This window comes from Tachysurus vachellii, chromosome 7 (genome assembly GCF_030014155.1).
Source record: "Tachysurus vachellii isolate PV-2020 chromosome 7, HZAU_Pvac_v1, whole genome shotgun sequence".
NCBI classification, from domain to species: domain Eukaryota; kingdom Metazoa; phylum Chordata; class Actinopteri; order Siluriformes; family Bagridae; genus Tachysurus; species Tachysurus vachellii.
The window spans coordinates 22,209,296-22,225,148 of record NC_083466.1 but is presented as its reverse complement, the minus strand read 5'-3'; the positions used below and the strand labels follow the sequence as shown (position 1 = coordinate 22,225,148).

The 15,853-nt window shown below is 38.4% G+C and overlaps 3 protein-coding genes across 4 annotated transcripts in view; 2 read left to right on the top strand and 1 right to left on the bottom strand.

Annotated features, from left to right (window-relative positions):
- Window positions 1-2,101: 2,101 nt before the first annotated feature.
- pfdn2 (prefoldin subunit 2) lies at window positions 2,102-6,555 on the bottom strand. Its single transcript, XM_060874987.1, has 4 exons — window positions 6,399-6,555; window positions 3,838-3,926; window positions 3,295-3,418; window positions 2,102-2,978 (listed from the first exon to the last, which is right to left on the bottom strand). Exons 1-4 carry the CDS (start codon window positions 6,471-6,473, stop codon window positions 2,790-2,792), a joined length of 477 nt encoding a protein of 158 aa, XP_060730970.1. The 5' UTR covers window positions 6,474-6,555; the 3' UTR covers window positions 2,102-2,789.
- Window positions 6,556-6,635: 80 nt separating this feature from the next.
- On the top strand, window positions 6,636-11,504 carry nit1 (nitrilase 1). Its single transcript, XM_060874986.1, has 6 exons — window positions 6,636-6,852; window positions 8,391-8,621; window positions 9,062-9,165; window positions 9,646-9,782; window positions 9,866-9,991; window positions 10,761-11,504. The coding sequence occupies exons 1-6, from the start codon at window positions 6,779-6,781 to the stop codon at window positions 11,019-11,021; spliced, it is 933 nt and encodes a 310-aa protein (XP_060730969.1). The 5' UTR covers window positions 6,636-6,778; the 3' UTR covers window positions 11,022-11,504.
- Window positions 11,505-12,458: 954 nt separating this feature from the next.
- Window positions 12,459-15,853, top strand: part of clcn3 (chloride channel 3) — a 37,769-nt gene continuing 34,374 nt past the window's right edge. For both annotated transcript variants that reach the window (XM_060874979.1, XM_060874982.1), the window contains exon 1: window positions 12,459-12,612. The gene's annotated coding sequence lies outside the window, so the exon portion shown is untranslated. The remainder of the gene's footprint in view (window positions 12,613-15,853) is intronic.

The following is a 15,853-nucleotide window of genomic DNA, read 5'->3' as shown; positions in this document are numbered from 1 at the left end:
AAGTGTAAATATATCAATATATCGTTATAACTGTCTACATTTTTAATTTTTCTAGGGTTATAAATTAATTGCATATAAATTATGAATGAGCATGTCCCAGATTCATCTAGCAAACATGTAAGCCTTTATCTCTTATATGAGCTTATCTCCATATTAGGTTTGGAAGGTGCCTATATCTGTAATCCATCATCACCACACTATTAAGTCTAACCATAGTCTGACTTTGAATGTTCTTAACTTCCTTGCATGTTGTCTAACTGTTACACCTTCTTCAGAACTGTAATCACCTCATTCCTGGCTATTTCATCCATCCATTTTCTGAATCACGTATCCTACACAGAGTCAATGGGAGCCTGGAGCCTATTCCACAGAGACTCGGGACACCCTGGAAGATGGAGGACACCATGAACAGGATGGAAGTCTATCACAGGGCACACATATTTATATATCATGGACAATTTAGAAATGCCAATAGGCCTATCACACATCTTTGGACAAAGGTAGGAAACTGGAGTACATGGAGGAAGCCCTCAAAACGTGGGGAGAACATGCAAACTGCATGCATGTAGGACATGGTAGTCCCCCAATCCCCCAACCCTAAAGGTGTGAGACATGTTCTGTGTATTGCGCTAATTAGCTTACTCAGCCAAATCTCAGTCAAGTGCTTTTACTGGAATAATCATGCTTGTAAGGTGGGTACTGACCTGGGAAATACTGGGTCAGGTATGGATTCGACACAATTACCAATTTAATAAACTAATGTTTTGTTGCGAAATACACAGTTCAAAGAGCTCTGTGCAAAATGTTCTCCTGCTTCCTTTGGGTTTTCTGGTTTCCTCCCACCAACTAACAAATTCTTCTAGGCAAATTGGCATTGTTAAATTTTTCCCGAATGTGAATTTGTCTGTCCAGAAAGCCCTACGATGAACAAGCGTATAATGTATTTGTATTCCCATCTCACATTCCCAGGATAGACTCCAGATCCTCCCTGACCCTGGCAACAGCTTGTAGGCTGCCAATATTTATATCATCAGTTGGTATTAGAGCAGTACTAGTTCATTGATCCAATACTTTTAATTGAAATATTGATGATGATTGCCAGGGCCTCAGACAGCCACTGAGCCATTAACACTTAACTGTATGCTTAGTTTGTGTCCTGGAATAAAATATCTAATTATATATATATATATATATATATATATATATATATATATATATATATATATATATATATATATATATATATATGTATGTATAAAAATAGGTGCATTTAAATGTAGGTTCCAACTAGTTATTACTATTGATTAAGGAGGACCCCGATATTTCACATTTGTACTATGTATACTTCAATTGCCATTTCACACTTGCACAGTTGTACATACAAATTGTATATATTGTATACTTCAATTGCACATTTTCACATTTGTACATACAAATTGCCTATATTTGTATATTTCAATTGCACATTTCACACCTGTACATACAATGTGTCATTCTGTTACACTATGGAGCTTCTGTCACTAAAACAAATTCCTCACATGTGAAAACATACCTGCCAATAAAGCTCTTTCTGATTCTGATATTCATGAATATTCATTACTTGATTGGCATAAGAGTAAATTGTTGGCAAAATAATTCAGAGATTATAGCTTGTTAATCTACTCTTTTATACAGAACAGAAATTCCTCTCAGCACATCCAAGGCAAACTTTGAGAAAAGACTAAAAGGATCTAATGCAAATTAACATGACGCAGTAGATTATTAGAGACCTGGCACTGTGTCATACTGGATACTGATGTTCTCCTTAATTTACATCATCAAGAGTCTGAACTCAGATTCCCAAAAAAAAACACTGAAAGAGTACTACATTAAACATAAATCTATATTATTGATCGAAACTCTATGAGACTATTTTTGCCACAGATATTGTTGCTACTCTTACAAAATAATTTACAGTCTGTGTTCTGCACACCTCTGGCACTGTTGTGTCTTTGCACTTATGGTGTGTTGCACCATGCTCCTGGAGAAACACCACTTTATTCCAACGTACACAAGGAACAAGGAACTTGTGGAAAATAAAAATATACGCTGTCAGAGAAAATTATTCAAGTTGGCATTTTAATTCATTAACCAAAACAAACAAGACAAACATAAAAAAAAAAAAAATATTCAAAGTTGACAAGGAAGAGCTGTGTTCCGATTTCAAAGCAAAAAGTGTTGAGGAAACCTTTTTTCATAATTGAAGCACTCTATGTTAAGGTTCAAAATCCTGGGGCGTCGTTCAGTTTTGTGAACATTCACAGCAATGGACATTAATTAGCTATTAGCTATATGTAAGACGGTATAAGCTTTTTATGTGCCTAAAGAGACACGTCTAAGCATTTAAGGGTGCATCGGATGTAGTCTGTTTCGTATTGTATCACATTCATTACAAAGTGAAAGGCAAAAGCAGTTGTTCAGTATGTGTCATATGTAGGACACTGAGTTGTGTATAATCTGTAATTTACATTATCCTACACAAAGCATTTTAAGAGGGGAGGAGAGATTAGGGATTAAAGGTCACGGCTACACTCAAAATAAACCCATAAATGTAAAGTTACTGTCTCTGCTGTATAACTGTAAGAATATTCTCCATCAGCTGTGCTGTTCATTGTTCAGAGGAAAAGTTTAGAGACCGTTTCAACATTATGAATATACAAAATTCACATGTAAATTTGTCATCTTCACAATATTCAGGCTCTCAAACCTTACACAATTAAATTATAGGTTAATGTGAAAAGCTAAAGTGACTAAGAAACAAGAACTCCAGCTCCGCTTTTAGATCCTCCTTCTTCGCTTTCTTTGCCCTGAGCCGCATTGCCTTTGCCCTGTTTGTCGTCTTCGCCCACCAGGCGGATGTTGTAACGTTCCCGATACTCAGTCAGCTCCCGCCCTTTCGTCTGCATCTGCGTGTTGAGTGACATGACTAACTTTGATATCTGTCAGAAAGGAAGGGAAGGGAAAAGGTCAGTTTAATAACTGTACTGTGAATGACTCTGTGCACTCCTGGTCGTGTATAAACAACTGGATGCCCTGTTTACATACAGATGTTTACTAAACTCATCCAGCTTGGCCCTGTTTACATCCAGATGTTTACAAAAACATTCACTGTGACCTGTATCACTGTTTAGTCATGGTTTATGTAGACACTGCATTTAGACTCTTAAGACAGTCCCTATGCACTAATAATTCTCATATTCAGGACACATAAAGCAGCTACTACGGACAGCGTCTGGCTCTCAGCTTGTCGTCTACCTGTTCTTTATTGTTCTCCAGCGCAGGCAGCACTTCTTTTACAGTCCTCTCCACCAAAACACCCCCGACTAAACGATAGCACTTCCGAGAGGGGTCGACTTCCTTCAGCGTGTCGATGACGAGGCTAACGAAAGAGAGATCAGATTAAGAAAACAATTTCTAGATTGTTTAAACTATGGAGAAATGAAATAAAACAAAATATCAAACATAACTATTTAAAAATATCTAAATAAATAAATGTTCGATCTGGTGTGTTCAAACGTTTGCACTGGTAGTGCATGTTATTCTTCAGAGCAAAATTATTTGAATGACAAATTTAATTAAAATCAGATCACACTTGCAATCACACTTGAATCATTTCATGACCTCCTTTGAATATATTCAGAGGCGTAGTCAGATAAAACCAGGATTTCAAGCCCAACAGATTTTATCTGATGTAGTTTCACCTCTGTAGTCTAGTGCAATGAAAAAGTGAAAGCGTTTGATCGTATTATACGCTTGATGATAAAAACAGCAGGTGAAGTGAAAAGGTGAAAAGAAAACCTGTGTTCATTGCTCTCCATCTCCAGTTCAGCAGCTTTTGAGGCCATGCTGCGCTGCTCCTGCCGCATCCTCTGGAACGTTGCCACAACCTACACAGACACACACACACACACACACACCACTCTAATACCTACAAGACTAACAAAAAATAACTGACACTTTACCAATAAACATTTTTGTAAATCTAAAGCTGCACCAATCTAATACTTAGTATCTGTATTAAGACTCTAGACTGTAACACTGGATCATGTCCCTGAGAAAACTTAAGAGCCAGGTAAAATATTCCCAATATCAGATATGGTTGTGGCTTCCAGGATGTCAGATAATAACCAGGAGTTCAAACAACTACACAGCTGTCACTCATTTATCTTCATCTGTCATGTTCACTCCGGGGGAGAACAAAGAAAAAAAAATAATCACGTGGTATTTATATACAAGTAAAAACCACAACAGAGCTTTACATTGTAGGGTTCTGAGGAAAAACCTGCACTATTGACTGACAACATTTAACGTGCCCTCATAATCTGATTGTGTAACATGTCCACTGTGAGATTAGATGTGGATAATATGGATCGGTGGATAATGTTACCTGGCTACTGCAGACATCTACCTAAAGGGCTGTTCAAAGGTGAGCTGCTAGTTGTATGACACAAGGATAAATGGTATTACTTCTCCTTCTGTTGAATTCACAGTACAGCAAGTGGCAGCTTGAAGCGTTAATCACTGTTTGCGGGAATGTAGCTTAACAGCTGCTGCTAAAATCCTGAAGCCTATGATGCTCATAATAAACAACACAGTCTGATGTTTTATGTACACTATTGTGGGAGAGTAATGATTTATAATCCTACTATCTGGTGACACTCAGGCTGTCTGATCTTTTGAGTGTGATTCCTTTCAATATTTCTGGTCTCAGGGAGTTGGGTTATTTTTTTTTGCCATTGTCTCCTCTGGATTGTTCATTGGGAATCTAAATATAAATCTACATTTGAATTTGTGTAAATGTGTTTTTATTTTATTTTTAGAACTCCACCAATGATCAGCGATAAACTACATGTGGGGATGTGGTAGCCTAGTGGTGAAGGTGTTGGGCTACCGATCGGAAGGTTGTGAGTTTGAATCCCAGGTTCAACAAGCTGCCACTGTTGGAAGGCCCTTAATTCTCATTTGATTAGTTGTATAAAAATGAGATAGTGCAAGTCACTCTGGATATAAGGGTGTCTGGGAAATGTAAAATGTTCTGATTGGTCACCGTGCCCCTTTTCCACCGAGGCAGTTTGAGTGCTGGTTCGGAGCCAGAGCCTAATTTAGAACCAGTTCCTTCTTTTTTGACACCCAAAGCACCCGCTCTGAACCAGGAAAAGTGGTTCTTAAGTAGCACCAAAACGTTGTTGGTCTAGACTTAAGAACCGCTTGTGTCAGGGGCTGTGGGCGGGGCTACTGTTAGTAGCTGTGGGCGGGGCTACTGTTAGCACCTTTGATAATATACCTTAAGTATACTAATGTTTAATACACTTTTACTTTACCGCGATATGATACATTATAAGCACGCATGATAGTAAGTAGCTACATGCTAAGGCTAACTTTTTTCTGTGTTAATGATAAAATAACGTTATGTACTTTCTCGATAACAACCTCCGTTTATACAGATTACATGGAGCTGCACGTACACGTTGGATTCGCCACGTTTGGGTGTTAATGTAGGTTCACAAAGCCATGAGCATTAATAGTAAAGCAACATCCGCCATTGTTGATGTGTTTGTGTTTGCCGCTGCTGCGCTAACGTTGCTGGGACACGTGACACGTATACAGTGACGTCACACTCGGCTCTGTGATGCTCTCTAGCCGGTGGAAAGACAAATCGGTTCTTAGAAGGTTCGCCAGTGGAACCAACTTTGAACCAGCACCAGTGCTCGCTCTGAACCAGCACCCGGTTCTTTTTGGTGGAAAAGGCATCCAGAGATCATGAATCAGACCACACTTGTGGCAGAAATAGCAGTCAGGATCTGCCCTCCCAGGGCATTCCTGATTTGCCCTCCCAGGGCATTCCTGAGTCACACTGTAGTTTCTTTGCATTTAAAGCTCGTACACTAAACATGGACTCTTCTGCTACATTGTCACACCGTACAGTCTAAAAAACAGATTCAGGACCAGTATCTCTCTCCAGTGTAAATGAATCCCAGTGTCCCCTTCCCTAGTGCACTATATATAAAGGGAACAGTTTACACTCCCTATGTAGTGCACTATAAACCTAAAAAGGAGCTGTTTGCTGTGAAGCCAGTCAATAACACACGCGCACACAGAGACAGAGAGACAGAGAGAGAGAGAGACACACACACACACACACACACACACACACACACACACACACACACACACACACACACACACACACACACACACACACACACACACACACACACACACACACGCCCCTAGGTGCTAGCAAGCTAGCTCATTGTGCACGGCAATAACCTGAGATAAAAGCCTTACACTCATCTTCTAATCGTAAACTAAGATTAAATAATCCGGTGTGTTATACACGGAGCCCGACTGAAACATACTTGCTCGGCAGAAGGACCAGACTGCTTTCCTCCACCGCTTTTACTCCCCGTGCCGCTACCGCTGTTCGCCGCCATGTTGAAATGAAGTGCTGTAGACGTCAGGACCCCTACGTCGCCTTCACAGAGCTGTCCAGACCGAACGCCTGTATATATATAAAAAAAAATGGTATTCGCAGGGCGTTTAATGCGACACCAGCAATGTTTTAAATCAAGTGTATTGTACAATAATATGACTGAAGACAGAAGTAAATGAGTGTCTGGTTCATCAGGGTCAAGTTGGGACTTTAGTAAATATTTGCTGTGTAGTGACTGATTAACGTGGAGAAGAAGGAAGTACAAAGTACGAGAAGAAACAACATCGTGGTGTAAACAGGAGTCCCATGGTTTTCTCTCAGATTCTGTGGAAACAACACCATTTATTCTGGAGGTTACAGGCAGTCACAAGTCATCACAGGTACTATAACACTCCTTTTAATCAACTTTTAACCTATAACAGTATTCTAGGGACTGACAAGAAGAATCAAGAATCAGCAAGAATCAAGGGGAAGGTGTACAGGACAGTGGTGAGACCGGCCGTGCTGTATGGTTTAGAGACAGTGACACTGAAGAAGAGACAGGAGTCAGAGCTTGAGGTAGCCGAACTGAAGATGTTGAGGTTCTCTTTGGGTGTGACAAGATTGGACAGGATTAGGAACGAGTACATCAGAGGGACAGCCCATGTTGGACGTTTGGGGGACAAAGTTAGGGAGGGCAGATTAAGATGGTTTGGACATGTTCAGAGGAGGGAGAGTGAGTATATTGGTAGGAGAATGTTGGACATGGAGCTGCCAGGCAGGAGGCAAAGAGGAAGGCCAAAGAGGAGGTATATGGATGTAATTAATGAGGATTTGAAGCTAGTGGGTGCAAGTGTTGAGGATGCAGAAGATAGGGTTAGGTGGAGAGAGATGATTCGCTGTGGCGACCCCTGAAGGGAAAAGCCGAAAGAAGAAGAAGAAGGGTCTGACATGACATATAAAAAGATTTGTTCTCTAATATTTCGTTTTAATTGTAGCTATTGTTTACACCAAACCAAATACGGATTATAGCAATGGATTAGATCGTCCAATCAGATGCTACCTGTAACCCGTAAGCCCCGCCCACAAGAGCGTGTCTTGCTCTAGTGCTTGATCACCACTGAAGATGATGTTACTTACAAAAATCTATAAGCAAGTCGTTCAATGTCGCACTATAGTGCTCTATAGATATTAGATCAGGGCTTATACATTTTGATTCTGTATTTTTTTTTTCTGGATTGAAATAAATAAATAAATAAATAAATAAATAAATAAATAAATAAATAAATAAAAAAATCCATTAGGTGGCAATAGAGCAATACATTTCATATCATTAACAATATTTGTCACTGTAACTACATCTCATTTGAATAGAATGCTACAAACAATATAGATTAGATTTTTTTTTCTGCAGTGAGTAATTTTTATCTATCTATTTATTTATTTATTTATTTATGACCACTTTACCATGGACTTAGAATTATGTGGTACCAAGCACTAAAATGATGGTTTTAGTAAGTATTAGGTCTCACACATTTCCCCACTGTGCCTATTATTATATCTGTTCTATTTAACAGTTTAATTATTTTATTGGTCTGGACAAAGTTCAACACTAAAAACTGTGTCCATATTCTACCAAAACTCCATATTCAGGTACAAAAAAAAAAGGAACAAAATATAAATTCCTGGTTGGAATTGTGGATGCTAGATTCAATCATGACATTGTGTTTACTGATCGGAAGATCATTGTCTCGAATCCCAGGTCCACCAAGTTGCCGCTGCAGGGCCCCTGAGCAAGGCCCTTAACCCTCAATTGCTCAGGTGTATAAACTGAAATAAGACAATGTAAGTCACTCTGGATAAGAGTGTCTGCTAAATGCTGTAAAGCCGTGAACCAGATATCAATTTTAATCACTCTCACTCTTCACGTTATTTCCAGAATGAATTCATCACATCCTGTGGCAGCTGTGTGTCAGATGACATCCACCCCAGACAAGGAGGCAAACTTGACTACATGCGAGCGTTTAATCTTGCAGGCCAAGGAGGGTGGCGCGAGCATGATCTTTCTCCCTGAGGGCTTTGATTACCTCGGGTCCAGTCGAGAAGAGACGCTGCAGCTGTCTGAAAGCCTGCAGGGTGACATCATCAGCAGATATTCCCAATTAGCCAGGTGTCTGAATCATGCTAAATATTTCTTTTTTGTTAATGAAGTATTTAAAGGATTATTATTACAGCTTGTAGTGTAAGCAGTACCTGTGCAGTAGGTCAGGTGTGTTTCAAAGTGACATACTACACTTAAGTAGAACGTGAGTAGCTGCATATTTACAGTTTCCAGGAATCCTTTGGAAGGCACATCCCAAAAAGGGCAATGTTTTCATGGCATAGAGAGACAACAGCTTTATTAAATGATGCATGAAAAAAACGCAACGCATGTGTTTATATTAAAGGTCCTTTAGTCAAAAGAAGCTGGCCATGTGTATTATTTAGATCTTATTTTAAAGTGCAGACTTGGCTCAAACTGAAATTATTGCAACAAGTTTAATAGATGTATGGAAGGTACAGTAATTTTTATGATGTAGATGTAAGACTTACTGCCTCTATCTTTGTAAGGAAGCTGAAAGTGTGGCTGTCTCTGGGAGGTTTCCATGAAAGAGGTCATAACTGGGAGAATGACAGACGCATCTACAACAGCCATGTCATCATTAATGGCCAAGGTATCACACCGCACCTAAACGTCTATAGATAAAAGGCAAACATGGTAAATATTATGAATAAAAAACCTGAATAAACCTTTATCCTAGTAACAAACTTGAATTCATTACAGCATCGTTACTTGCACGACATGTAATAAAACACTTGGCGCCTGCTGAAACACAAAACCCTCCATCATAAAATAAAAAAAAATCCTGTGTCAGAAATCTTAAAGGATTTTATCTTTACTTTACCTGCTTCTGTTAAAAAGCACTAGCACTGGAGACTCCTTCCATATACACTACGGTGACTCACGTTTTTGAATCTGTATACGTGGAACGTCCGCCGTACGAGTCCCTGTGAATTCGTTGTTACTATAAAAAAGATAACGTGTTAGAATGAGAGAATGAATATAAACCTGTGATTTACCTTTAAGCTTGAGGCACTTCTGTCAGTTAATGTTAATGAACACTGTGTGCGATTTTCGTGTGATTTTTCCACAGGTGAAATTGTGTCCGTGTACAGAAAAGGTCACCTGTTTGATGTGGAGTTGACAGGTAAAGGTGTGTCACTAAAAGAGAGCGCCTTCACCAATCCTGGGCCGAGCTTAGTGCCACCTGTTCAGACCCCTGTTGGAAAGGTACACAACTTTCTGCATGACTTCTAGTTTATAGGGTTTTTTATTTTATTCTACATAAAGAAGTCTGTTGAACGACTGTACAGGTAGGACTGGGGATCTGTTATGACCTGCGCTTCCCAGAGATGTCCTCGGCTCTTCAGAGGAGCGGGGCGGAGATCCTCACTTATCCATCAGCTTTTACCGTGGCAACAGGCACCGCACACTGGGAGGTGAGATCTTACAGGATCCAACTGGTGAAAAACAAAGGAAAAATCCTGCTTGCTCTGTTAAGCTGTCTGTCTTGGACCAGTTTCCCTGCTTAAAGGGAAGCCTCACACACTATACTAACACAATTTATGTTGTTTTTTCCAAATCTCTCCTGTCTGTTAATGCATTTTTGCTTGATCTGGAAGGAGAACTTAATAATTTCTATAAATCCACAGTGAGTTTAGAATAGGGACAAAATTTAAGAATAATTAAAAGCTTTATTGCATTTGTTTCTCTTTTTTCATTTTTATTTTTTTTTCTTTTTCATTTAAAAATATATGTTCAATATGTGTTTGGAGGCATTTTAGATTTTATGTCATAATAATAATAATAATTTAATAATACTATAAAATAATTAATATTAATCAATAATTTAATAATACTAATTGGAAAATGATATTAATATACTAAATATAATATTTTATCCGGATATTCCTTGGAACATGTGTGATTCTGATTGCTTCCATTTAATCTTTGTGTTAATAATAATTGCAGACGTTTATTCAAATGATTATCCAAATGTTGTCAGACCTGATTTGAAGCTTGTATTCTGGACATTGGCAATACGGTGTAAATATAAAGATAATGTAAACATTAGTCTTACTGTGTTGTCATGTCAAGTCCTGTCATGCACTCTGCCACAATAACAATTCTAATACATTTTAATAATAACATGTTTTTCATAGTACACAAAGTTCAGTTGTTATTCTGATTCTATGGATCTCCTTTCAGGTTCTTCTTCGGGCCAGAGCCATTGAGACTCAATGTTACGTCCTGGCCGCTGCTCAGGTTGGAGCTCATCATGGGAAGCGCTCGTCATATGGCCACACAATAGCTGTAGACCCGTGGGGCGTGGTCATGGCAGATTGTGGGGGGACAGATGTGGGCGTGGCTTTGGTAGAGATTGACATGGACAGACTGAAGGACACAAGAAGGGACATGCCAGTGCAGAAGCACAGGAGGGAGAAAGAATTCTACTGTAGTTTGGACTGAATGAGACTCAAAATCTTAACATGAACTGAAAAATGATGTCGATTTAACTCACAGCTCCTCATGTTGTTTAATATCAGAAATCTATAGAAAATTCAACACTATAATAATAAATGGTCACAATAATAAATGAACTAACATACAGATTTACTTGATCATACAGTAAAATCTGACTCCTGATACACTTTTCACTGTTCTTAAGACTTCTGTTATGTTTCTTCTTTATGTTTCCTGTTCTTGTGGTACTTCCTAATAATCTGTATTTCTCACCAGTGCTTTCCCTCTAGATATCAAACATTTGCACAGACTAGTGTGTCTATAACAAAGGTTAAATGTTAATGATATAACATATAACATGCTAATGATTTAACACAGTCTTGTTGAATTACATGTGCTGATTGGTCAGAAACGCTTATGATTATTATTATTGTAAATAAATTAAAATGAAAAGCGACAGTATAAGAGGAGTTATTACCTCGGCACATGCCGGTGTGGCGAATTAAAAGAGTTACTCTAACCTTGATTTACGTGGTTGATTATTTTCCTAGAAAATGGTGTACAAATGTAGGTGCTGGTTGGAGTCTTGTCACACGGTGGTCACCCTGCATGGATTGATCTGCATGGCCAGCCAGTGTCTAATGGGATTGTTGTGAATGAAGCCGCCCGGAGACTCTCATGCCTTCTTTTGAACCAATGTTGCATCAGCCAGCTGTTTGGTCTGGTCTTTATCAGCAATCAGGTCTGTGCTGAACTCAGAGTTTGAGATGACCCATTGGTTCCTCAGGAGCTCTCGGTTGCACTATTATAAACTGCTGTAGAAAGGACATTATTTACATTTACATTATTTACTGTAGAGTGTCACCCAAATGAAGATGGGTTCCTTCCTCATAACATCTCAGGGAGTTTTTCCTTGCCGCCTTCACCTCCGGCTTGCTCATTAGGGATATATATATATATATATATATATATATATATATATATATATATATATATATACATACACACACACATAGTATTTTAAATTTTACTTTAATATTTTTAAAATTAATTTTTAAACTTTAATTGTATATATTCACACACACACACACACACACACACACACACACACACACACACACACACACACACACACATATATATATATATATATATATATATATATATATATATGTATATGTGTGAATATATACTTTTATATGAATATATATTTTTATCCTTATTTTTTCTACTTATTATTATTATATTTTTTTTTATCTCTCTTCTGTTTCCATACTTCTGTAAAGCTGCTCAGAGACAATGAGACATTGCTAAAAGCTCTACACAAACAAACAGAATTGAAAACTGAATTGTTTTATTCTTCATCATGTCACACAGACGATGCATATCAGCGTCTGTAAGAAGCTCGGCAGGAGGAAGCGGAGAGGTTAAAATACACCGGAAGTGGCGTCACTGACAGCAACCGGACTAAAGGGGGGAAAAAAAAAGAATCATATGAGCATCATCATAAAAGAAGGAATAAAAATGTCAGATAGAATTTCAAAGGAGGTTGTTGGTCTGCTGCTGAAAGTATGATTGATCTAGAGACTTTGCCGAGGTAAACAAAAAATATGCTTTTGTTTCTATTGCACATCGATTTTGGAAGTGTGTGTGTGTGTGTGTGTGTGTGTGTGTGTGTGTGTGTGTAATGTCACTCTTGGCTTGTTTTGATCACCTGTCAGTCTGATGCATGTAGCTAATAGCAGTGATTATATATAAATTAGTAAACATTGTCCAGGGTTTGAACACAAACAGCCAGGTGAGTCTACAGAGTGTTGATGTGTTAGTGTCAGGCCACGAGCTCACACAAGTGTGTAATAACGTTACAGAGCGAGTTTTACACATTTACACCGCAGTATACATGGACACGCTATATGGTGCATTGGTTTGATAGATATTTGAGCTGCACATTGAACCCCAACTGAGCTAAGGTGTGTTTACCTGATCAGCGCGCGCACATTATATAAAAATGATAAACATCACGAGCTTCATAGTGCTGTCTGGGCTGTCATGTGGTCACGTGATCTGTGATTCAATATGGCGCCTTTAAGTAACCCGAGGCTGGATTAGTTTCACACGGACAGGTGAAGGGAATGTGTTTACTTGTGTAGCGATTTACAGACTGTACGTGTACCTACCTGCTTCTGGAAAGAATGTTTTGCCTCCTGTAAATACTACAAAGAACTATAAACGTGTGATGATTCGATCCGATTCATATTACTGATGATTCGTGATTCGGTTCAATTTGATTCTTATTTCTGAATCATAAACAATGCAAAGCAATGTACTGAAAAGTTGAATATTATGAACTAGATGTGCTACAGGTTTATCATATCTTAGAAATAAATACAGCCATATTTCAAATGACAATTTCTTTGTTTCACAATTCATTTTTGCATATATATATATATATATATATATATATATATATATATATATATATATATATATCTAAGACAATCCAGTACAAAAGAAACTCCAGCTGTCTTTTCTGTCAGCTTCAGAAACCAAACTGAAACCCTGCATTGGAAGTGATTTAAAAGCCAAACACAAATTTCAACACAAAACAAACAGACAGCATTTAAAAGTGAAGCTTTGTGGGTTTTTCCGACACACACGGCCATAACAGTCAGTTTGTATTAAATGATTTGTTTGTACTGCATGTGGAGTTTCTTCATGTGATGAGCACGAAGACAACCTTCTCAGAGACTATATATAGAGATCATTCCAAGATTATATATAGATTATTATAAAATATAGAGACTACTCCAAGCAAATCTGTCAAAATTGCTACAGAAATCTTTCAGCAACTCCACGGACATACCGGATGTCTTATATAATCTTATACTAACCCGAGATTTTAGATTCATAAACCTGTTAACTCAGTATTTTCGAGCAGATTTGTCAATTTTCTTTGAATATCTAACTTCCTCTTGATTTGATCAGACAGATTTTCTTTACAAAATTTTCATATTAGCTTTCATGTAGAATATTTACTCTGTATTGTCATCAGATCTCAGGACTGTTGTTTGTCTGTTTGTTGGTCTCATGCAATTTTTTTCTTCTAATTTATCGTTCATTCAGGGCCCAAATTTCCACCTGTAATGCACGCTTTTTGTCAGCTATACTATATAAAAGATGACTGATTCTTTTTCAGTGTTTCTGCTATTTCAGATTTACAGGATGTGATTAACAGAATTTCTTATGCGATGTTCTTTGATGCATCATTATTTTTAAGCATATTGGGACAGTAATGGCTGTTACACCTGAAATAAACAAGAACATCTGTGATTCATGTGTGGGTTTACACGAGTATCAAGATGTGTGTCTCTGTACACACGAGCCACTTTTACAGCCCAGAAATTCTCAACACTGGGCCTGGGCTGCATTTGTGTTTCAATTGTAATATTTATTAGATATAATTGACTTCTGTAGTCAAAGCATGAATTAGCCTTTCATTTATTCAGCCAAGTTACTCACTGTTGTTCTTGGTGTGTAAAAGTGATCAATGGTGCGCATAAACAGGAGTGAAAAAAAGGATGTGTACTAGAAGGAACGGTGGCTATTTCTCTGCAGGAGGAGAAGTTTGTCTTTGGCAACCTGCTGATAATGTGAACACAATAGGTGGATAATTACAACATGGAAAAAATCCTCCACCTTCCTGAAACTGCTTTTACAGGTTTTTAGATCTTTCTGTATCTGCCCTCGATTTTACTCTCCATCTGAATATGACTTACAATATAAACATTTGGTTTTGTAAATCTGTAGTTTTTCCTGTCATTCAAGGGTCAGAGATAAAAAAGACTTCAAGCAGGTTTACAAAATAGCTTTGCCTGTGTGTGTGTGTGCGTGTGTGTGTGCGTGTGTGTGTGTGTTTGAGTGTTCCAGATTTCAGCTGAAGTGTTTTAGATGAGATTTTGAACATAAAGACAACACAGCGTATCATATCATTTGATAGGCTCTCAGTACCATAGCCTGGTTGTTGTGAAGCTCACAGTTGGAAAACATATTTGAGCTACGGAGAGCTGTGAGTGAAAGTGGTAGCTCAGTGGGTAAAATGTTAGAGGACTGATGAAAAGGTTGTGAGTTCAAATTGCTGCACTGCTGATCTACTACTGTTGTGCTCCTGACTAAGAGCTTTAACTGCTAAGTTTTTCAAAATCAGGTAAATGTAAACAGAATATAAATCTGGAAATAGCCATCTGCCAAATGAGGTTAATGTAGCTTCAGACACACCTCATTTAGCACCAGAATAAGTCACATCAAGTCAAGAAGCTTTTATTGTCATTTGAACCCTTTATAGCTGACGCAGTACATCGTGAAATGAAACGTTTCTCCAGGACCATGATGCTACATGAAAACAACAACGAAAGAAGAAACAGTTCCACAGTCTGATCGCGAGGCCCAAATGTGAGGGGCGTGTGTGTGTGTGCAAGGGGCGTGTGTGTGTGTGCGAGGGGCGTGTGTGTGTGCGAGGGGCGTGTGTGTGTGCGAGGGGCGTGTGTGTATGCGAGGGGCTTGTGTGTGTGCGAGGGGCGTGTGTGTGTGCGAGGGGCGTGTGTGTGTGAGGGGCGTGTGCACAGGTCATCCACAGTGCTGTTGGATTTGCGGATGCAGTATGTAGTGAACATGTCTACTTTCAGGTCTTTTGGTGTAGATGTATTAATTGGGCAGATTTTGGTTGAGATCTGGCAACCTCAAACACCCAAATAAAGTGGCATTCAAACGTGTATTGTTTGTTTTGTTATATCATTTTATAATGCTGAATGTTGTAATCAGTTGAAAATAGATACCTAAGA